This window comes from Gigantopelta aegis, chromosome 7, assembly GCF_016097555.1.
Source record: "Gigantopelta aegis isolate Gae_Host chromosome 7, Gae_host_genome, whole genome shotgun sequence".
NCBI classification, from domain to species: Eukaryota; Metazoa; Mollusca; class Gastropoda; order Neomphalida; family Peltospiridae; genus Gigantopelta; species Gigantopelta aegis.
Genome location: NC_054705.1, coordinates 23727733 through 23751572, shown reverse-complemented (window position 1 = coordinate 23751572; position 23840 = coordinate 23727733). Strand labels below are relative to the sequence as shown.

At 37.9% G+C, this 23840-nt stretch overlaps 1 protein-coding gene across 3 annotated transcripts; it reads left to right on the top strand.

Moving 5' to 3' along the window:
• Positions 1-361: 361 nt before the first annotated feature.
• LOC121377052 (sphingomyelin phosphodiesterase-like) lies at positions 362-23547 on the top strand. 3 transcript variants are annotated; one of them, XM_041504910.1, is made up of 14 exons: positions 362-484; positions 2668-3195; positions 4494-4658; positions 7336-7459; positions 8777-8883; positions 9729-9898; positions 11317-11427; positions 12828-12908; positions 13482-13569; positions 15530-15612; positions 16593-16785; positions 18526-18615; positions 19982-20076; positions 21107-23547. In XM_041504910.1, the coding sequence occupies exons 2-14, from the start codon at positions 2668-2670 to the stop codon at positions 21273-21275; spliced, it is 2004 nt and encodes a 667-aa protein (XP_041360844.1). In that variant the 5' UTR covers positions 362-484; the 3' UTR covers positions 21276-23547. The 3 variants fall into 3 exon arrangements, with proteins under 3 accessions (XP_041360844.1, XP_041360845.1, XP_041360846.1); XM_041504911.1 differs by having other exon boundaries at positions 446-528; XM_041504912.1 differs by lacking the exon at positions 362-484 and adding an exon at positions 526-660.
• The last annotated feature ends 293 nt before the right edge of the window (positions 23548-23840 follow it).

Here is a 23840-nt window from a genome sequence, read left to right as displayed (position 1 = left end):
GGACAAGGGCACTTTAATAAAGTTTGACATTCCAGGCACGGCCGAAGCAAGTGAACATTGTTGGCTCCACCACACCCCTCCCCTTTAGTGTGTTGTGTGTGTGTGTGTGTGTGTGTGTGTGCGTGCGTGCGTACGTACGTACATGTATGTATGTTAGTTAAAATACGTTGACAGTTTTCACTGCCTTCATTTGTTGTAATTAAAAACAAATATTGTTGTGCGAGACCTTTATCTAACGTTCAGACACAGCGAGCAACATTAACGTTCGCGGACAGTTTGATTGGTTCCAAGTGTACTCAGTCGATTTAATAATGTGAAGCGCATATACCAGTGCAGCGAACGTAATTCCGCACTGACTGGCTGAACGTATCATTTGTCAGGTGGTTTGGTATCACGTGATTTTATTTTTATTCGCATTTGGCAGGTCAAAATCACGAGCATTTCGCTTTGAAACGTGCAGCATTATCAGCAGGTGGAGAACTAGGTGTGGTTGGCTGATTATTATAGACTTATAATCCACTGGACTTGGTAGTGATAAGAGTGTTTTGTTTAGATGAATGAATGTTGTACTGACGTCTTATCTAATACGAGTGTCTGATGTTATGTATTATATGTTGTCGTTATTAACCTAACGTCGATTTGTGTTTCTAACGATTTCAGGTACATAATCATACTTGCAGTTGCAGAGAAGTCTTTGTCTTGTGAGGTGTTAGGGAAGTAGGAAGGACTTTCCTTTGCCAGTGTCACTAACCCTAACTGTATTTATTATAATACAAGTATTTATAATGTTCTTTATAGGTCTGTGACTGCCAAAGTAAAGTCCCACCAGGAAATAGGCTATTGTACTGGCAGTGGTGTGTAACATCATTGTGATTTTAGGGCATGCCATTCCGAATCCTGATGAATATCTGTTTTCCTAGTGCACAGAGCAGTTAAGTTAATACTTTTCTTAAAACCACGCTTGCTACATCACTCCAGACGAATGTTTTCCTAGAAACTCTGTCCCTTCCCTCAGTCTCACTGCCACCAAACTGTTCCAAACATTTGTCATTTCTCTTACAGCCATTGCAGAGTTTCTAGAATTGTTATAAAAAAATAAAAAAACCCACTAGCCATGGGATCAGTGATTTAAAAAATGTACTAGCCATGATTAAAAATTCACTAGCCCTATAGCTACTTGAGTACCGGAAAATACAATTTTACTAATAGGAATAACCAGGCTAGCTCTGCATTAGCAGAAAATTTCACCAAATGATCTATTAAACTTCAAAAATTGCAAAACTCAGTTATTTTGTCTCAAAATAACAATTATTCTATAAAATTATATTGCAATATCAAAATGAAATGCGAATTTTGCGAGTGCCAGAGCCAGCCCTGAATAAACGGATATGTCGCCTAAAGAAGAAGATGGAGCTTTAAAACACTTAGCTTTGAACGTGGTACCAAAATATCGGCCATGTCCTGCCCTCCCCCCTTTCCATATATAAGCCTCATCAAAAAATCCCTTTACATTACAGTGTTCGAGATTAACGGTATCCCGATATCCCAGGGATACCAGAATTTAATTTTGGATACTAAACTTCAAGAACCCAGTATCCCACTGGGATACCATATAATACTAAATTCTCAGGTGGGATACCAGATTTTGAAATGTTAGTATCCAACTGGGATACTGGCCAAAAAATTTAATCTCGAACACTGCATTAATGAAGGAGGGGGGTGGGACCGGGCGGATATTTTTCCAGCTGTAGCACCCAAACTGCTGGTCTGATTGAGCTCATCTTTGAAAATTAAGCTTTTTCAGCCAAAATCTGCCTAGAAGCCAAATCAGAGGAAGTGGGGTTAAACCCATTGGGTGATTTGACACAGAATGACCCTGTATGGTAAATGAAGTCGTTATCATTTTGTTTATACTTGTTTTAGTCTGACCAAGGGTCATACATGTAATTGTTGTACAATGTATGCTACTTTGATTTAACCCTGAAACATTAAAAAATTATTATTCAGGGCCAACTCCAGTTGAACAATTCGCCAAATTTCTACCTGTATTAAACTTTAAAAATTGATATTTTCTAACAAAATATTAACTATTACATGTATTTTGCTGAATTAAAATATGTGCCAGTTATGTTTTAAATTTGCAAATGGAAACTTTGGCGAGTACCAGAGCTAACCCTGGACCAACATGTAACAGTAGTAGCAGTGTTCAAGATTAACAGTATCCCAATATCCCGGGGATACCAGAATTTAATTTTGGATACCAGTTTTCAAGAACCCAGTATCCCACCGTGATGCCATATAATACTAAATTCTCAGGTGGGATACCAGATTTTAAAATGTTAGTATCCAACTGGGATACTGGCCAAAATTTTTAATCTCAAACACTGAGTAGCGGATCCAGGAGGTCCAGGACCCCCCCCCCCCCCCCCCCCCCCCCCCACACACCCTTTTTGAAAACCGACCATAACCTTTAAGGGGAAATGTGATTATATTAAGTGTTCTAAATGCTGTGAGAGGTGCACTGTTTAAAAGGAAAGATGAGTCATCACATTTGCACCCTCTCCCTTTCAGAAATCCTGCATTCGCACCTGAACAGGAACCAATGACTACATTTTGGATGCCATTAAACATTAATTTCCTTTCCATTGATTCGGTTTTATTTTTTAGATGCCCGATAACTCTGCAGTACAGTTGGCCATGTCGTCTTCACCTGCTGGGGTCAAGCTCTGCACAAGTGTTTGTCTTATCCTAGTCCTATTATTACAAAATACTTCAGCCAAACCACTTCTCTTCAGTCAAAACAACTCACTGAATAACTCTAACCCACTTGGACTAAATGCTCAGCAGGGATTGGTGTCAAGTGCACTGAAGAATCGAAATTATCTGAGATATTTTGCCAAGGAAACGGAGCAGTTTTCCAAATCTCGACCCATTCCAGACAACACGGTCGCACAGTATTTTTCTAACGATGCGCTGGGTAGTGGAACGCTATCGTTTTTGAGCAGGCTACCTGTACTGCATGGACTCCTGGTGTCGGCAGGGTGTAACATCTGTAAGATCCTTGTAACGGCCATTCAACAACTCTTCATTGCTGGGAAGACTCAGGCCGAGATTGTCACGGCCATGACAAAATTGTGTATCACGTTTCACCTGCAGGACAAGAGAGTGTGTGCCGACATAGTTCCAGAATTTAAGGTACGTGCAAAGGCTCATATAGACTGGATGTGTTGGGTGCATGTGGTCAGGCTGTTGCGTCTGATGCGGCTTGCGTTTTGGGAATATATTATATGCAGGGTATGAAATGTTTTTTTAAAAGTCACTAGCCACAGGGCTAGTGCATGGGTTTGTAAATTCCACTAGCACACCAAAATAAAGCACTAGCCAAAAAATTTTGATCAATTACAACACATTTTATATAAGGCTAAAAAAACAATGTTTCAAGGAACCCAACCCCTATAGTACCTAAAAAAAACCCACCCCCAAAACCCCAGGCTGACCTGTTTTGTTCTCCTTTTTTATGTACATGAGTATAAATTTTTTATATGGTATTATTAGTATTGGTGTTATTTAGTGAAAATTTATCTTGACCAGTTGAGTTGAATGAAGTTTCAAAAATAAATTAATAATTTAGTTTTTTTTAAACTGCATGACCTACCCTATGTTTGATCCTAAACCATTGTCCCGTTTTCGCTTTTGCAACCCCTCCCCACCCCCATCCCCACCCCTTCATCCGAGTGGGTAAGTAATTTAACAAACTACTCTCTAACCACCCAAAACAAAGTAATTTAATGCACAATACAATGTAACACTATAATGCATGGTCTTGTTCAGTGTATGAAATAGTGAATTGTCACCAGGAATGATGATGACAGTTACTCAAGTAGCCTACAGGGCAATATATCCATTGTCAGACAGATATCAACTAATATATTGGTAAGATTTAACGCTATTGATAGACAAAACAAAAGTATTATCTCTTGTACAGATGTGAAACGTTATCCAAACTGCTACACAAATTAAATAATGAGGGAGCTAACAGATTTGTATTAATCTAGAGTACAAAAGCTTTGAGAGCTAAAATATTTAGTCAGTGGGATGGGGATATGATTTCAAACACAATTTATTACACAGGGCATTATTTTAAATTCAGAACGGGTTTTGCACCAAAAGAGTCGCTTAAGAACTAGTGATCCTTCATCAGGATGGTCTAAAGAAGATTTCTACAAAGTTCCATTAATGTATTTAAGATGTGTTTTAAATGTGCTGAATATAGTGCCCCCTTTAGGCCATTCTTAAATGGGTTTTGCACCAAATTTGTCACTTAAGAATGGCACATCTGTAATCACGGTGCCAACATTAAACTTTTGGCACCAATTTTTACATAAGAAAACACAACCTCTCTAAACCAGATACTCTTTAAAACCAGACTTTTTACTTGGGTGTCCAGTGTAGATGGGTGTTTCACTGTACATATTTTATTTGTTATTTTCCAGACTGAAGTTCTGACCGTGCTGGACAAACTAGTTCTGAGTTCCGATGAGATCTGTGGGATAGCTCTCGGACCAGAGTGTGGGTCACCGTACAACCCTTTCTATGAATGGAATATCACGCTATCAGACAAACACAAACCACCAGTTGTGCCACCAACATTACCGAAGGTACACAACTTTATATACAACCCTTGATGTCACATTTTTAGTAAGGTGATATTTTAAAATTTAATTTCAACAACTCTGCAATCGTGAAATATTTATGCTTAAGAAAGCATAATTAATAAAACTTTTTTTAATGGCCTACCATAATTATTGGTTTTTAATTTAGCATCATTGTGACCTTGACATACACAACCGTTATAATACTGATTGGTTGTTTCAGCATCCCTCTGGACCCTTCATATAGATATATATATATCAGGGCTTGAATTTTTTTTGTTTTTACCACTATCCCAAAGGAATGGTGAATTTCAAAAAACACTATTCCGTCTTAAAATGTACTATCCCTTCAATTATTAATGTACCACTAGTTTTTCTGACACTGCTACGTCATCCTGTACAACATTGTGTGATGAACAATTGTTTATATACCAGTCTATGCATTACTGCGTACTACCTGGAATTAGAAACGAACTCATGTCAAACATTAGTCTCGATCAAAAAGACGTTTATTTTGTACTGGTAAGTGCATGAGAAAGGTCTTAGTAGCGCGAGATTTGTGCTGAAGAAAAAGCGTAAGCGGAATAGTCGCAGGCGATTTTCGGTATTCCGTGCTTTATTTTTACTTTCATGACGGAATATTGGAAGAATTGTATTTACTATTCTGTTAAGAAATTTACTGTTTGTGGAATAACGTAAAATTTGACGCCTGTATATATATTATTTATATATTATATATATAATATACTCTTCAAAAGAAGAAACGCAAAACCACATTGTCGTAACATTTGGAGAATTGATTTAATTATTGAATGGTGAGTCCGATAATTACCAAATGTTGCAGGATTGTTCACAATTCACTCTAGTCCATTGTGAGTAAGTGATAGGACACACCACCAAGGTCAAGGTCATCTGGAGTCAATACCGGGTGTGGCCTCCGCGTGTGTTGACAACTGCCTGGCACCGCCTGTCCATTGAAGCAACCAGAGTACGGATGACATCCCGGGGGATGGTGGCCCACTCGGCCTGCAAGGCTGCTGCCAGCTCGGGCAGGGTCTGGGGCTGTGGTTGTCGCTGTCGGAGGCGTCGGTCCAACTCGTCCCATAGATGCTCAATTGGGTTCAAATCCGGTGATATCGATGGCCAAGGAAGGACATTAATGTTATTGTTCTGTAGGAAAGCCGCTGTGAGACGTGCTGTGTGAGGCCTGGCGTTGTCATGTTGGAACACTGCGTTGGCGTTGGCCATAACTGGAACGATGTGTGGCCGGAGGATCTGGTCAATGTAGCCCTGTGCATTCAGGTTGCCCTGCACGTGGACCAGGTCAGTTCTGCCAGTGTGTGAGATGGCTGCCCACACCATGACACTACCCCCGCCGAATCTGTCCACTTCCTGCACGCAGTTTGCCGCATAACGTTCACCACGACGCCTATACACGCGACATCTTCCATCATGACGTCGGAGCAGAAATCGGGACTCGTCACTGAACCACACCTGTCTCCATCGCAGTTGAGGCCATTGTCGATGAATCTGGCACCACTGCAGTCGGAGTCGACGGTGTTGTGGTGTTAAGATGACACCTCGAACTGGACGTCTGGCACGAATTCCTACCTCACGTAGGCGGTTCCGTGCGGTCTGGTCGGATATCCTGCGCAAACCTGGTATTGCTGCGGCTGTGGAGGTGGCAGTAGTCAATCGTTCCCGAAGGTGGCGTACCCGGATGTAGCGGTCCTGCCCGGGGGTAGTGACCCGTGGTCGACCGGATCTAGGGAGGTCACGTGTTGATCCATGTTGCTGGTAACGGTCCCACAGTCTGGAGATGGTGCTTGGGGACACATGGAATGCCCTGGCAACGGCCGTTCTGGATTCGCCTGCGTCTAGTCGGCCGATGGCATTGTTTCTCTGCGGTTCACTGAGATGTGGCATGTCCTGGATTGTCAACTGTCGGCCAGATACAGAGGCCAGGCAAGCGAACACCCTGCACTTTTATACTGTCGGTGTTCATGTTGCACGTGCAGACAACGCACGTGCAGTGGTGACATGGTTTGCACGTGGCTGCGTTTTTGCGAATATTCACATTTTGAAACTTTATTTTACAGTAGCTGCGTTTTATCGAATGTAACCGTGGGAATGTGTTTGGGACATGCAATGACCTTATATTCACAAAGCATGAACCGGTAGGAAACATAAAATCGGAGTTATAACCCATTTGTACCCTTTTGCGTTTCTTTTTTTGAAGAGTATATATATATATATATACATACACAAATGTATATATATATATATATATATATATATTTTATATATTAATATATACACTCAGTAATTTGTTTTTCCCTGTCTAAATTAGTGCCCCATAACGGGTGCATTGTATATCAGAAGCTGTTTTGTGGTAAAGTGTATATAAAAGATCCCTCACCGCTTCTGGAAAAATGTCTTCACAGGGCTCGAACTTAAGAATTTGTCCCCCGCAGCAATTTTAAAAAGAATTGCCGTGGACGAAAAAGCTGAGTTTTATTTGAGACTACATGTACATTCATTCATGTCACTTTGCTGCAGTTCTAAGTCACTAATAAAAAATGTTGTAGGCAGGAACAAAATTTCTGTCAACGGGCCTGTATTAATTACTGTCCTGAGATGACAAGACTTCATATTTTTAATTTTGTTGTTATTGACTTAACAGACTGGGTCTCCCACAGTTCGAGTGCTGCACCTGACTGATATTCACTTTGATCGACTCTACAAGGTTGGAACTAATGCAGTGTGCGGAGAGCCTCTTTGCTGTCGGGAAGATGACGGAAAACCTGGTAAATCTTTTAGCACGGTAACACGCTGCGGGACATATTTGGGGTACTGAATACCGATATCATTATTAGGAGGGCTCCAGTGTTTTTGGAGAATTTCGCAATACCCCTGTCCTGCTGCTTTATTTTATATTCATAGAGTAAATATAGATTGTTATGTGTACATTATACATATTGTTTTAACTGAATAGCATTATAGTGCATAGTCCATTTGTGTCAAAAGGGAACCAGTGAATTAGGATGTGAATCAATAATGAATGAAGTTAAATTTTTATAAAAAGATATTAGTTTTAAACGCATCCCAACTCTCATACCATTCTTTCAAAGGTTTCTTACACACCCATTGGTGAGAAAATCATACATTATTTTTGATAACAATTTACACACGTACATGTGTTAACAATTTCAAGACATACGACTGGCTGCGCGCCATCTGTAATGACAAGTTGTCTTCACCCTAATGTACATGTATTTGGCAAAAATGAAGTGTCATCCCACACAGTGAGACGTGTACTATCCAGCATTTTCTCACGTTTTCTTACACACCCGTTGGTGAGAACACCATGCGTTATTTTTAATAACAGTTGTTTACACACATACGTGCGTTAACAATTTTAAGACTTAAAGACTGGCTGCTCCTAGGTGATCAGGTCATCAATGCCATATGTTCAATAAAAAACAACATACAATCTATATAAAAAAAATACAAGTAGGCGTCATCTGGCTCCTGGATGGACAAGTTAATGTAGAAGCCTGACGGTCCCTTTAACAATTTACCATCAAACTGTATAGATTAAATGTCATTTTTAATACAGAGGGATGAAGAAAACTGCTGGAACAGCCGAGGTATATGAATGCAGTTTTACCTGCATTTTTACAGAGGCCAAGGGCAGAACTAATTTACCTTGGCTGTTCCATTAGTTTATTAGTCCCCTACCAGTCCAACCGAAAGGGACTATAGGTTTCATTTCAGTCTGTCTGTCCGACCTTCTGTCCATCCACCTATCTCACATATAGTTTTCCAGGGGTTTTTTTGGGGGTTTTTTTTAGAGTGTCTTGATATTGACCTGACATTTGGTGTATAGCTGTTACAGATCAAGTTTGACTTTCATGGCGACTTACCCAGATTGTATGGGTTTAAAACCTCTTTTTAATTCAATTTTAATTAATTTGACTCATTATAGAGTTGTGTGCCAATTCATCAGTTCCCTGTTGATGCAAATGGACTATAGACATATTTTCATAAGAAAATTTGAAGTCACTTGAGTTGGTTTGACCGTCATTCTGCTGTTTTAACTTTTTATTGGTTTCTATTTTCAGCTGCTGGTATTCCTGGGGCTGGTAAATGGGGTGATTACCGCAAGTGTGACACCCCTGTGTGGACACTGGAGAACCTGTTTCAACATCTGGCAGATAAACAAAATGAGGTAATAAGTTCGTTGGACCTAAATTTTAATTAGTAATTCTCAGGGGTTTATTTCTCAAATTTGATTTAATGCCCATAACTTTGACGTTGGGAATTTTAAGCTAAGTTAAAATTTAAGAGTAATTCTATACAATCATGTACTTGTATTTATTCAAATTAATACATCTATTTTCATTATGAAATGTTATAGGGGAGGGAAGAGGCGTTTATCAAGTGTTACGTATCATTTTCAAAATACATTTTTATATAATAATAAAAAATGGGAATTAATTACATTCAGATTGGGAATGTTTTATTCCAGAATTGGGAATAAAAAACGACATAGGCTTTAAGAAATTGTGGGGAGTGGTGCCGATTATCGGAGTCGAGAAACAGCTGATAACATCCTGAATTATGAAAAAGTAGCTCAGTGCCCCACATTTGGTACATTAAAAGCTCTGTATGTACTGTCCTGTACCGACTAGAACTAGGACAGTGGATATTTAAAAAGATGCTTTGCTTTTGTGACAGGAGTAAACTGGCAGATGTTCTTTCTCTCTATATATATACCAAGTGTGAAAACAACCATATGTTAGACACAAAATGGCACGGCCAACTGTGGGTGAACAGAAAATTTCCCTGAATGTATGTTCTGTATTCATGACACACTGGTGGTGGTACTTTTGTTTAAGGTTGACTTCATTTATTTATTTTTAACGGGAGATTTTCCGGCTCATGACGTGTGGAAACCAGCTTTCTGACCACCTACAAGTATCTACAGTAGTGTTGGAAATATCTATATCTATCTAGTTGACTTTATGGTTCATTTGTACACGTGACTCTGTAGTGGTTGTACTTTTGTTTCAGTTTGACTACATTGTGTGGACAGGAGACTTGCCGGCTCACGATGTGTGGAAACAGACGCGTTCTGAGCAGGTTTCTCTCCTCAGCTTCTTGTCCCAGCTCTTCGACAAGTACCTGCCTAACAAACCAGTCTACCCAGCGATCGGAAATCACGAAAGTGCTCCAGTGAACAGGTTTAAAAACCTAACTTTTTTTTACATTATTTTATCTTTAATTTTGTAATGTGATATGTTTCGATGCCATAGTAATAATTAAATTGATGAAAATGGGGGTAGGGGGCAAGCTGTATGCATATGAATTTCACATTATTCACACCCAATCTCAAGTCACAAAATTTATAAGTATGTATTATTTTACAGGTTAAAATGTGCTTAAAGCCGCACACCCTAGTTCCATCCAGCGAAAATAAATTATAATTTGGTTAATCTACAAACCTGTAACACACTTAGATCACGTTTTTATCAAATGGAGTGAAAAAGTAGGTTTTATATTGATAAATACCATGAGAATCCCCATGTCCCAATTGCTTGAAATAATTTTGAAAGTTAGTATTCTGATGTCATCGGTAGATATCGCTCAAAGCACAATGCCTACGTCACGACAAATTTCACAGATTTGGGGTGCGTTCCTTTCACCTCTCCTGGACATGTTCCAACTGTTCTGTCCTGGTTGTATCCCCTCTCCAGATATCGTAAGACTTAGCAAAATTATTGGTTTTATTGGTTTTAAGGGTTTGTAACGTTTTGCATTGAGACACTTACTTGTCTGAACTTTATTGTTACTGAAAATGTTCACGAACTGTGAAGAAAAATCTCACAAATGAACAACAACAAATCGGATGTTGATTGCGCGAACCGTGCACGAGAAAACAAACCGAACCAAAATGATAACGGTCACGTGGTATACCAACGTCTGTGACATTGAAATGGAAATATCCCCTCTAAAAATAGATTAGACCTTGTCTGCTCAACGTTTTTTTTCTCAGAGGCCCGTGCCATTTTATGAAATAAGAAAAATGCATTTTGTGGTATTACAAAAACCAGGATTACCAAAAAACACTTCAGGTGAATGGAAATGTATATTCTAAATAATAAACGGTAAGTAAAGTGCAATTTTATTTGTGAAAAAATGGGTTTAATAGCGAAAAACAATGCCGTAATGGTTAACAACTAGCCGTAACTAGGGTGTGTCCCTTTAAGATACAAATGGTTGGTCTTGAAATTTGTTTATAAACGTGATATGGTGCATATTTGAGACAAAAACATGACTCAATGTTAACTTTGTTTAGTCAACCATTATCCCCGATATATCAAAAACACATTAGGGTTTTTAAGTTTAGTTGGTGGGCATGTGTATGTGTCCTGCTCCTTATGGTTAAGAATGATCCTTCATAGATACAATGTATCCACGATTAATTTATTTACCAATAGCTGATGTATTTTCCATGCTGGGGTGTCATTTAAACCATTCATTAATGTTTTTCATGCATTCATAGTTATATTTTTTACCCTCTGAAAATTTTCATATTTTTGTATTTAAAAAAATACATTTGTTGCTTCAAATTTTCGCTGAATTTTATTTTCTGTTTTAGTTTTCCTCCACCATTCATCAAGGGCAATAACTCCATATCATGGTTGTACTACCCACTTGCTAATTCTTGGATGAAATGGCTCTCTCCTGAGGCAAAGGCCACTGTACAAAAGTAAGTAGTGGATTCTGTCTGATATAAATAACCTGAAGGTAGAGCATTTTCTCATCAAGTCTAGCAGTTGCAAAGGCCACTGTACGAAAGTAAGTAGTGGATTCTGTCTGATATAAATAACCTGAAGGTAGAGCATTTTCTCATCAAGTCTAGCAGTTGCAAAGGCCACTGTACGAAAGTAAGTAGTGGATTCTGTCTGATATAAATAACCTGAAGGTAGAGCATTTTCTCATCAAGTCTAGCAGTTGCAAAGGCCACTGTACGAAAGTAAGTAGTGGATTCTGTCTGATATAAATAACCTGAAGGTAGAGCATTTTCTCATCAAGTCTAGCAGTTGCAAAGGCCACTGTACGAAAGTAAGTAGTGGATTCTGTCTGATATAAATAACCTGAAGGTAGAGCATTTTCTCATCAAGTCTAGCAGTTGCAAAGGCCACTGTACGAAAGTAAGTAGTGGATTCTGTCTGATATAAATAACCTGAAGGTAGAGCATTTTCTCATCAAGTCTAGCAGTTGCAAAGGCCACTGTACGAAAGTAAGTAGTGGATTCTATCTGATATAAATAACCTGAAGGTAGAGCATTTTCTCATCAAGTCTAGCAGTTGCAAAGGCCACTGTACGAAAGTAAGTAGTGGATTCTATCTGATATAAATAACCTGAAGGTAGAGCATTTTCTCATCAAGTCTAGCAGTTGCATAAGCAATGTCTCATATTTAACAAAACAATTATCTGAAAATTTTCAATGTCGGGAATTTATTAATTTGGGTTTTATTAAACCAATCAATGGGCGAGACGTAGTCCAGTGGTAAAGCAGCCACCTGATGCGCAGTCTGTCTAGGATCAACCCCTGTTGGTGGACCCACTGGGCTATTTCTCATTCCAGCCAGTGCACCACAACTGGTATATCAAAGGTTGTGGTATGTGCTATCCTGTCTGTGGAATGGTGCATATAAAAGATCCTTTGCTACTAATGAAAAAAATGTAGCGTGTTTCGTCTGACTACAAGTCGAATTACCAAATGTTTGACATCCAATAGCCGATGATTAATAAATCAGTATGCTCTAGTGGTGTCGTTAAACAAAACAAACTCTAAACTGATTGAGCAATCGGTTAACATATACGGTATTGTTTTGAGAATACTTTCTGCAATTCCATCTGGAGGGTTTTCCTATGTAATTGCAAGAAAGCAACACCTCTCGTCTTGACAATAAATGTTGTATAATTAGTAATACATGAATATCGTTTTACACCTTTTTATTGTACCTGCCTCAGAAATATTTAACGTTTTTAAAACAGTCATTCAGTAGTATTAATTGGTCCGTACCTTTCACCTTCTGAAAATTGTATCCTGTTAAATGTTTTGTTGGTTTTGTATATTTAATATACTGTCATGTTTTTCAGAGGAGCATTTTATACAGTATCGCCATTCCCAGGCTTTAGGATTGTCTCCCTTAACACCAATTACTGCAACAACCAGAACTGGTAAGTAGAGTTGTCCCCCTTAACGACAAATGTTACGTAAACTTTCCTTTTCTTTCCAGGAGGCAGGATGTAGCCCAGTGGTAAAGTCCTTTCCTGATGCGTGGTCTGTCTATAATTGATCCCCATCGGTGGACCTGTTGGGCTATTTCTCATTCCAGCCAGTACACCGCTGGTATATCAACGGTCATGGTATGTGCTATCCTGTGTGGGATGGTGCATATAAAAGATCCTCTATAAGACTATCTTGTATGTCAGAATTACCACGTAGCCCAGTGGTAAAGCGTTCGCTTAATGCTCGGTTGGTCTGAGATCGATCCCAGTCAGTGGACCCATTGGGTTATTTGTCGTTCTAGCCAGTGCTCGACAACTGGTGTAACAAAGGCTGTGGGATGGTGCATATAAAAGATCCCTTGCTGCTAATCGAAAAGAGTAGCCCATGAAGTGGTGATTGCGGGTTTCCTCTCTCAATACCTGTGTGGTCCGTAACCATATGTCTTGACGCCATATAACCGTAAATAAAATGTGTTGAGTGCGTCGTTAAATAAAATATTTCCTTCCTTCCTTCCCCTGCAGGTGGTTACTACTGAATGTGACTGATCCTGCAGGACAATTGAAGTGGCTGATCGACGTTCTTCAGGCAGCGGAAGATAAGAAAGAAAAGGTATTGGTATAGGCAGTGTCGGACAAATGTTTGAGAGAAAGTTGCCAGCCCTCAAAGAAGATTTGGCTAGTGTCCTATGTATTATTATAGTAATAAATCAAAATCCGTGGTATGTGCTATCCTGTCTGGGATGGTGCATATAAAAGATCCCTTGCTACTAATGGAAAAAATGCATCTGGTTTCCTCTGTGTCAAATGATCAAATGTTTGACATCCAATAGCCAATGATTAATAAATCAGTGTGCTCTAGTGGTGTTGTTAAACAAAACAAACTTCTTCTATTATAATAATACAGCCGATAATTTCCACTAGCCCAGGGCCCCGTTCCATGAAGCAATCTTGGCTCTAAGATCACCTTAAGTGTATGACTACTCTATGCACTTAAGGTGATCGTAGCGTTAAGATCGCTTCGTGGAACGGGGCCCAGACCCACAATTCACTAGCTGGGACTGTGGGCTAGTGGATTTGTCAAACCCTGGGTATTGTATTGTACACCATTTAGTGGATAATAAGTGGCAAATGATATTATACTGTTATTATTACTATTATATTATACAGGAAGCAGAAGTTAAAAAAGAAAAGGTTTTAGTATGGGGCTAAAATCGTATCGTACACCATTTAGTGGATAATAAGTGGCAAATGATATCCTCAACTTTTACTGTTGATTATATATCTATTATTATATTATATATTATATTATATATTAATATGTTAATTATATATACAGGAAGAGAAAATAAATGTTGATCCCAAATGTATCACATGAAGGGTGGACAGATGGCTGTATTTTTAAATACACAACAGCCATACTATTAAATTTTATTTATACTATATATTCCAGACTTTACATGAAAAACGATTGAGGGAAGTAATTGATTGCTTCCCTAACTTAGATATGGGGAGCCATTTAAGATTCCATCACATCGATACCATGTAAATTCAGTCACGGTAGCTAAAAATGACCACTTGAACTAGTTTCTGGGGAGTGAATGAGGGGCGAGAGTGATAGATCTCCTTTGGTGACAGTCTGGTATTCATAGCAAAATGTGATGTGCAATTGGTTTAGGATAAATCCCTGTCAGTGGGCTATTTCTCGCTCCAGCCAGTGCACCACGACTGGTATATCAAAGGCCATGGTATGTGTTATCCTGTCTATGGAATGGTGCATATAACAGATCCCTTGCTGCTAATCGAAAGAGTAGCCCATGAAGTGGGGACAGCGGGTTTCCTCTATAACGTAAATAAAATGTGTTGAGTGCGTCGTTAAATAAAACATTTCCTTCCTTTCATAACAAAATGATGTGGCAAACCCACTATGCATAAAATAGGTGGTGCCTCCCCCTAACCCCACTGCCTTTTTGAGACAGTATTACTGTAGTGAAATGTTATATTATGTTCATCTTGAACTACATGTACTTGAATTGGAGAAGTAAGGGTTCTATATTGAGGGTATGCGATGGTACCATCACCCCACCGACCAAGTTTTATTATGTGGCAACAGGTATATAACAAACGGTGGTGGAGGGTGGGGGGGAGGGAAGAGGTGTGATTGGAAGGAGGGATGGTCCCCTTGGTTTTGTCAATGATGTTCTTGAACTGGTTGGTTTAGTCCCTTTAACATCAAGGTGACAAATTTAACTATGTTGTATTTACATTTCAGGGTTTTTTTGTTTTTTTTTTACTAAGTGGCATGCAGGCCATAGGATTTCAAATTTCATGGGAAACACCTTTTCAGTTCCATGCCTTATGGTCATGGGAAACCATTAATAATTACTAATAATATATTTTTGTTGAATAGATGTATTCGATGTAATAATAATGGGAATTTCAGTTCCGTGATTTTTACCAACACAGTACAAGGAACGACGGTTTCCTTGAAACCTGAGGGCCCTTGGCATGTTATTTTTTTTACACTGTATGATTTATGTAAAGTAATATTTCCTGTATTTAACTTTGTACAGGTTCACATCCTTGGACATATCCCCCCTGGGTTGTCAGACTGTCTGAAAGCCTGGAGCTGGAACTATTACAAGATTGTCAACAGGTCGGTACCTTATTTACTGGTCGCAGGATCAAACCTCATTGGCGGATTCATAACATTTTTGTTTTGGTCTATCTCTTGTTCCAACCAGTGCACCACAACTGGTCAAAGGTTGTGGTATGTGCTGTCCTGTCTATTGGAAAGTGCATATAAAAGATCCCTTGCTGTATTAGAAAAAATGTAGTGGGTTTCCTCTGATTACGTGTCAGAATTAACAAATGTTTGACATCCGATAGCCGATGATTAATAAATTAATGTGCTCCAGTGGTGTCGTTAAACAAAACAATCTTTGACCTTTTTTGTCCATCTCAACCAGTGCCCCATTACTGGTATATAAATAGGCTAATGGTTTGACTGCACATGTACTTTCTTTTCTAGTTTCTTTAAAAATCCTGTTTTATATAATACCCTATTTTTCTCAATTTGATTGTTATTGAAATAAATGTTTTTGCAAATTTTATATGGACATATATGTATACATTACTATTATATTATTATTAAGAGCATAACCTTTCCAACAGAATAACCCATAGAACTGCAGTTTAGAGTGGTTTACTGTAGACATTACTATTAAACTTAAAGGGACATTCCTGAGTTTGCTGCATTGTTAGATGTTTCAGACTAATAAAATATTTCTACGATTAAATTTACATATTAAATACATTTCTTGTTTAGAATATCAGGGTCTGTATATTTAGTGTGTTTCTGGTAATCTTAATATTTATAAGGAGCCCAAACTGGATGTTGTCTTCAAATAATTTTGAATATATTTTAGGAAATGAAATGAAATTTAACCTAGTACAACTATTAGAACGATCAGAAAAATATTTAATATACTGCCACTAATATTTTATGCAGAAATATATTTGATATGTCATTACAATCATTAAAAAGTTAGTCGATAACATCTTAAAAACTGCAGCAAACTCAGGAATGTCCCTTTAATGATCATATCTGTAATGTCTTTTTCCAACTTTCAACAGATATGAAAGCACAATTGTTGCGCAGTTTTTTGGACACACCCACTTTGATCACTTCGAGATGTTTTATGATGAAGTGGACTTCAAGAGACCGGTCAGCGTGGCGTACATCGCACCAAGTGTTACACCCTTCCCCGAACTCAACCTGGGCTACAGAATATACGACATAGATGGAAACTACACCAAGTCTTCATGGGTAGGCTTTGGTACCAAATTGAATATAATACAATTGTTACTCTCCTTATGGTTTAATGCAAGCAATTGCTTTTATCTTTTGTATGTGGCATCACACACTGATTTCACTACATTTATTACTCAAAATGACGAGTGGCGAGACGTAGCCCAGTGGTATAGCGTTTGCTTGATGTGCGGTCGGTCTAGGATTGATCCCTGTCAGTGGGCCCATTGGGCTATTTCTCACTTCAGCAAGTGCATCACGACTGGTATATCAAAAGCCGTGGTATGTGTTATCCTGTCAGTGGGCCCATTGGGCTATTTCTCACTTCAGCAAGTGCATCACGACTGGTATATCAAAGGCCGTGTTATCCTGTCAGTGGGCCCATTGGGCTATTTCTCACTTCAGCAAGTGCATCACGACTGGTATATCAAAGGCCGTGGTATGTGTTATCCTGTCAGTGGGCCCATTGGGCTATTTCTCACTTCAGCAATGCATCACGACTGGTATATCAAAGGCCGTGGTATGTGTTATCCTGTCAGTGGGCCCATTGGGCTATTTCACACTTCAGCAAGTGAATCACGACTGGTATATCAAAGGCTGTGGTATGTGTTATCCTGTCTGGGATGGTGCATATAAAAGATCCCTTGCTGCTAATCGAAAAGAGTAGCCAATGAAGTAGCGAAAGCGGGTTTCCTCACTATCTGTGTGGTCCTTAACCATATGTCTGACGCCATATAACCGTAAATACAATGAGTTGAGTGCGTCATTAAACAAAACATTTCCAAGAGCATTTGCTTTCCTACATAATTTCAGGAGAGCAGTTTATTTCTCACTACCAGGTTTTATACTACACCGACGTCCAATAGAAACTATACAAAGAAAAATGAATTTAATTTCTTTTGTAATTTGGATAATGGAAATAAAATGGTTGTTAAATATGTTTCTGCTTTCATGGAATGAAATTTTGTTCCTAACGCCAAAACACCACTCTCATGAATATATGTTTTAAATATGCAACATATTAAGTTTTTTCTTCAGTAATCGCTCAGTCTTGTTGGTTTCTTTTGGATGTCAGTACATAAGCACTGCTTTTAACCAATATTTTATGGTGGAATTTAGCTCAGGTGGTAGAATGCTCACCTGATGTAACACAGGATCAGTCGCCCTGTCCATCCCAACCTATGCTCTGGTATGCAACGACCACTCAAAAAACTCTTTGCAAGATCAGTGGTATGTAGCAGCCACTAAAAACAACTCTTAGTAAGATGAATGGTATGTAGCAGCCACTAAAAACTCTTTGTAAGATGAATGGTATGTAGCAGCCACTAAAAACTCTTTGTAATATGAATGGTATGTAACAGCCACTGAAAACAACTCTTAGTAAGATGAATGGTATGTAGCAGCCACTAAAAACAACTCTTAGTAAGATGAATGGTATGTAACAGCCACTAAAAACAACTCTTTGTAAGATGAATGGTATGTAGCAGCCACTAAAAACAACTCTTTGTAAGATGAATGGTATGTAACAGCCACTAAAAACAACTCTTTGTAATATGAATGGTATGTAACGGCCACTGAAAACAACTTTGTAATATGAATGGTATGTAACAGCCACTCAAAACAACTCTTTGTAATATGAATGGTATGTAGCAGCCACTAAAAACTCTTTGTAAGATGAATGGTATGTAACAGCCACTGAAAACAACTCTGTAAAACAATGGGATGTAACAGCCATTGACATGTACTACTATTTTACAGGCTGTTTTGGATCACGTCAACTACATCATGAACCTGACCGAGGCTAACCTGTACAACAAGCCGGTATGGCAGCTGGAGTACTCGGTCAAGGTAGGCGGCACACCCGTTCTTCTTCTTGGCAAAGGGGCGGGACGTAGCTCAGTGGTAAAGCACTCGCTTGATGCGCAGTCGGTCTGGGATCGATCCCCGTTGGTGGGCCCAATGGGCTGTTTCTCGTTTCAGCCAGTGCACCGCGACTGGTATATTAAAGGCCGTGGTATGTGCTGTTCTGTATGTCCAACACCATATAACAGTAAATAAAAAATTTGAGTGCCCAGTGGTAAAGCACTCGCTTGATGCACGGTCAGTGTAAGGTCGATCCTAGTCTGTGGACCCATTGGGCCATTTCTTGTTCCTGTCTGTGGGATGGTGCATATAAAAGATCCCTTTCTACTAATGGAAAAATGTAGTGGGTTTGCACTAAGACTAGAGTAAAAAAAATTACCAAATTTTTGAAACCCAATAGCCTATGGTTAAGAAATTAATGTGCTCTAGTGGTGTCATTAAAAAAAAGACTTTAAATAAATGGGTCAAATTGACTTTTTTTTCTTCTTTTTTTACATGCATTGAGTATAATGACATACATATACAATGTGTAAAAACTTTTTTTTTGTTAATTGATAATTTTAATTTGCAATTAGTAATTTGGCACTTGTGTTTAAGGAAAAAAAGAGTTTCATAAATTTGATCAAAGATCTTTCTTTCTAAATGAGCAAACATGCCATTACAAATTTATGCATCTTGTTTGGAAGAGTAATTATATTTATTTTAGTTATTACTGAGATTAGATACCTTTTGGTATCGGTATCATGTCAACACCGATTTACAGTACAGAGCAAATTTCAAAATAACAAATTTTGGTATTGAAAAATGTTATCTGCCATTTAGTAAAGCATTAACAATATATCCTGTTGTTTTTTTTTCTTTGTTTTTTTTCAAGTTATGGTCCTTGGACTTAGACTGAAAAACATTTACTAATTTTTATGGCCTTTCAACTTAAGGAGATACAGGGCTCGAACTTAAGAATTTGCCTCCCACAGCAATTTTTTAAAGAATTGCCATAGGTGAAACATCCGACCAATGGCAATTTTGAGTCTGCCTAGGGCAGTTATTTTTTTAAAGTGACATTTGCAGAAAATATGATGGAAAGGTTATTTTGCTGTATGTAAACATATTTCAAATGTGAAAATGTTAAATATTGGCAGATTATGTACACCAGGTGTATATATTTTGCCATTGTTGAGGAGCTTTACCGACCACACAAAAGTCACATCGGTAATGCTCTCTACCAACAGCAATTTGTCTCTGTGCCATTGTTAAGTTCAAGCCCTGAAGATATGAAAAACCTTTGGGGCCTGGTAGTGGACATTTAGTGCTTTAGAGGTACTTTCAGAATGCTTGTTTTTTCTTTTTCCAGGCGGCATATCAGATGAAATCACTCTTTCCTTCAGACTGGAATGACCTTATTGCACGGATGACTAAAAATTCAACACTCTTGCAGTTGGTTAACAAGTAGGTTGGACAAACTATGAAGTGTAAAAGCAACCCAGTGGTTGCCCATATACTTCAACTTCTCAGTGTTGTTCGTCTGTTGGCCAACAGGAGGTCGGACATAGCCGAGTTGTAAAGCGCTAGCTTGACATGCGGTCAATCCCAGTCAGTGGGTCCATTGGGCTAGTGCACCACGACTGATATATCAACGGTCATGGTATGTGCTATCCTGTTTATGGGATGGCACATATAAAAGATCCCTTGCTTCTAGTGGAAAAATGTTGCGGGTTTCCTCTCTACTTGTGTCAAAATTACCAAATGTTTGACATCCAGTAGCCGATGATTAACAAGTGGATGTGCTCTAGCTAATGGTGGTGTTAAACTAAAACAAACTTTTAACGGTTGGCCAACAGTTTGGGGGGTAGGGATTATATTACATGTAGTATCTTAAAAACCTTTCTCTAGAGTACGCCTATTGAAATAGCTTTATTTATAATGAAGAAAACAATGATTTTTTTTCTTCAGCTACATGTATAATATAATAATTGTAGACTAAATAATGTTTATAATTTCATTCATAAACACTGTGCCTTCAAATGTTTTAAACAAGATATAATCTGCATTCTACAACTGCATGAAAATGTAATAAAATTGCCATCAATATAAATTTGAAGAAGTCTATAATACATTGGCGTAGGAACTGGATGGGCATGTAGCCCCCCTTTTCTTGATCCAGTAGTAGCAGGGATGGTTTACATTTTTATATATGTGTGTGCCCCCTCCATACACACACACACACATACACACACACACACACACACACCTTTTGGCACCTTCCTATGTCACTGTAATAAACAGACAAAACATTAAGTTTTTAACTGTTTAATATCCAATAGCTGATTAATAAATTAATGTGCTCTAGTGGTGTTTAACAAAAAACAGAGTAATTTTAATTATACACCTCGCTATGCTCAGTAGATATAGCCGCCCACTTTCCTCAAACAGAAGACCATGAACACTCTGCTATATATTAATTTTGTTTGTTTTTCAGACACTACTACAAGTCACGAGACGACGGCTCCTGTGACTCGGACTGCAAAATGAAGCTGCTGTGTGAGCTTAAATCAGGCCGGTCCCATGATCCGGACCTGTGTACAGACGTCGGGATTACGGACGCGCGCATGTTTTACTCAGTTATGAAGAGAACCACATCTTGTTAGTGTTAGATGGTGGTACAGTTTGTTAGTGTTAGATGGTGGCACAATTGTAAAGCGTTTATGAGGAGTCTCCAGTGCTGAATGTGAAGTGTTTCTTTACTTATATTATTTCTAATCATTGAAGATTCAGCATTAAAACTGCTGACCAGTTGTTAGGATGAAATATTTTTTTACTATTAACGCGTTTTTTCGTGCACGAATTTATCAGTACAATGCATTTACACGATCTGGCATTCAGCAAACTTATTTTTTTTATTAATGAGTGATTTTTTTCACCTGCTTTTTTTTTTTCAGTGGGGTGACATCACAATTCGAAGTATTTACTAGCTGTTCAAAAGTACACTTCAAAGTCAAATTTGATACAGTAATCTCCTTGCGGAATCGCTTTAATGAATAGAGGCCGTACGCATTTACAGCTCTTACTATGTAGTGTGAGCTTTTGTTTTTACAACGCAGAAAATACCTCTAAAACAAGGGGCTTTAATAATGACTTGATAAATTTGTAAATGCATAATGCTCCTAAGTGTCTCAATATCAAGTGTTTTGTTGTATGTAACAGTTTTTATTTACGGTATTAACAATATTTACGGTATTAACAATATGATGTTCAGTAGGTTTATAAATACATATAGCTCAAGTGTCTGTGTCAAGGGTTTTGTTATATAATGGTCCTGAAGTGTAATTTAATTAATGTTCCAAAGTATCTGAATACAGGGCTCGAAACGGCCTGTGGCCAGGTCGCCAAATGCGACCAATGTTCTGTTTGAGCAACTTAAATATTACAAAATAATGGTGTTAAGTTTGGGGGATCTTCTTTAGAGCTATAACATATGAGTAACTATTAATATTTGCATTGAATATATTTATTCCACATCAAAATCTTGTTCATGGTTTGCTTACCTTAATTTGCCAACAACCATTATTATTTTTTGGGCCATGTTATTTTTTGGCGAGTTTCGAGCTCTGTGAATGTCATGGGGTTTTGTGTGTTACAGTATGTGGTGTTTTTTAAAGTGCAATAGTGCAGTATTAATGTGTGATAAAGTTTATAAATGCATAGTGCTCAGAACTGGATGTGAAGTATTTGTAGGTTGTCTTCAAGATTATTTCTTGCCACTACTTTTTTGTTAACGGTCAATTATATAGTCTGTAAATTAAAGTTAATATTTATTGACTTGAATAATATTATTCAAATATTTCTTTACTACTAACTTTGTGGAATGGTTGGGTTTTCTTTGGGTTGTCTTTATTTATCATTTCACCTTGTCCAGTTTATTTTCTTTATGAAACATTATTGAAATATGTGTTCCAGCATATTTAGTCATATGGGTAAAGATTGTGCCAAAATATTTAGGGAGTGCCAGGTATAATACATTAGTGGTATTAATTCAGACATTCCTGTTATATTAACTACATCAGATTCTGATGGATATGGGCACTTTGTGGGTGGGTGGGGCAGGGAGGGGGAGGTCTCGTCCATTTGTAGTTGTAGTGTCACTGTTGTAGAAGTAAATGCCATCTTATGATCTGATATAGGATAACTTTCATAAATGGTGTGTAGTCGACGATGAAAAAGTTTGGGGTTGGAGTCATGCTTTCCCAGAAAATAGTTTAAATTGCTTTGAAGGGAAGAGGTACCTGAATAAGTTCTGGAAGATATTTTGCTAGTAGAATATTTTTATTAATTCAATGGGAAAAAATGTAGCAATTTGTTTTTTGTTCTAGTACATTAAATCGTTGAGGGGGTGGGGGAGGGGAGAAGTTGTTTTCCATATTTCTGCTTATAATATATATATATTAACACTGAAGCCTCATTACACGTCTCCACAATTTGTGTATTTGTAATATTTATAATTTTTTGTTTTCCAATATTCTACACTTTTTGGCCTATTTATCTTTATTTATATTAACCATTAGAAGCATGTTTCTTTTACCAATTAAATCAATGATGAATTTTAAATGACTGCCTTTCACTCCATGTGGACAACTTGAAAATGATTTTTCAAATCATTATATATGTAGGTAAATATCTTATGACAAGTTAATTATAAAACTACGTGTATGCATTAACATACAATGTATTGCTTCACTAGCAACTACTGGTACATTCCATCAATCTTGAGAAATAATGTTCATTGTTTTTGTCCAAACTTATCTACATTAACTTTATTAATTTTTACGTTTTCCCTGTATCATTATGCAAATTTGACTTGTCCTGTCTTTTTGAGAATTTGTTATTTTTATATCAATAACTAAAATAAATTGTTTTTGTTTTGCTAAGTTTTTGTTTTTAATTTAGCTAGTTGCAGTTTGTGAGCACTCGTATGAAGGGGAAACAAGAAAAATTGATTTAAATGTTGCCAGTTTAAGTAAGATTCATCTGCTCGTTTTAGTAAATTTTATCAAAGTTCTAATAGGTTATAATAACCTTGGACATTGATCATGCACTACATGGTCTACTGGTCAACCAGTAGATTCTGAACTTTTAGATGTTCCTGTCACAATCGGTGTCGTGGTATGGGCTGTCCTGGATTCTGAACTTTAGATGCTCCTGTCTGAACCAGTGCT

What these genes read in the sequence shown, in the direction of transcription:
- LOC121377052 (XM_041504910.1), top strand. Translation starts at nt 2,668, where the DNA reads ATGCCCGATAACTCTGCAGTACAGTTGGCCATGTCGTCTTCACCTGCT. An exon ending in TGGCAGATAAACAAAATGAG is followed by an intron (nt 8,884 to 9,728) that starts GTAATAAGTTCG and finishes CTTTTGTTTCAG; the next exon opens with TTTGACTACATTGTGTGGAC. An exon ending in TATTACAAGATTGTCAACAG is followed by an intron (nt 15,613 to 16,592) that starts GTCGGTACCTTA and finishes AACTTTCAACAG; the next exon opens with ATATGAAAGCACAATTGTTG.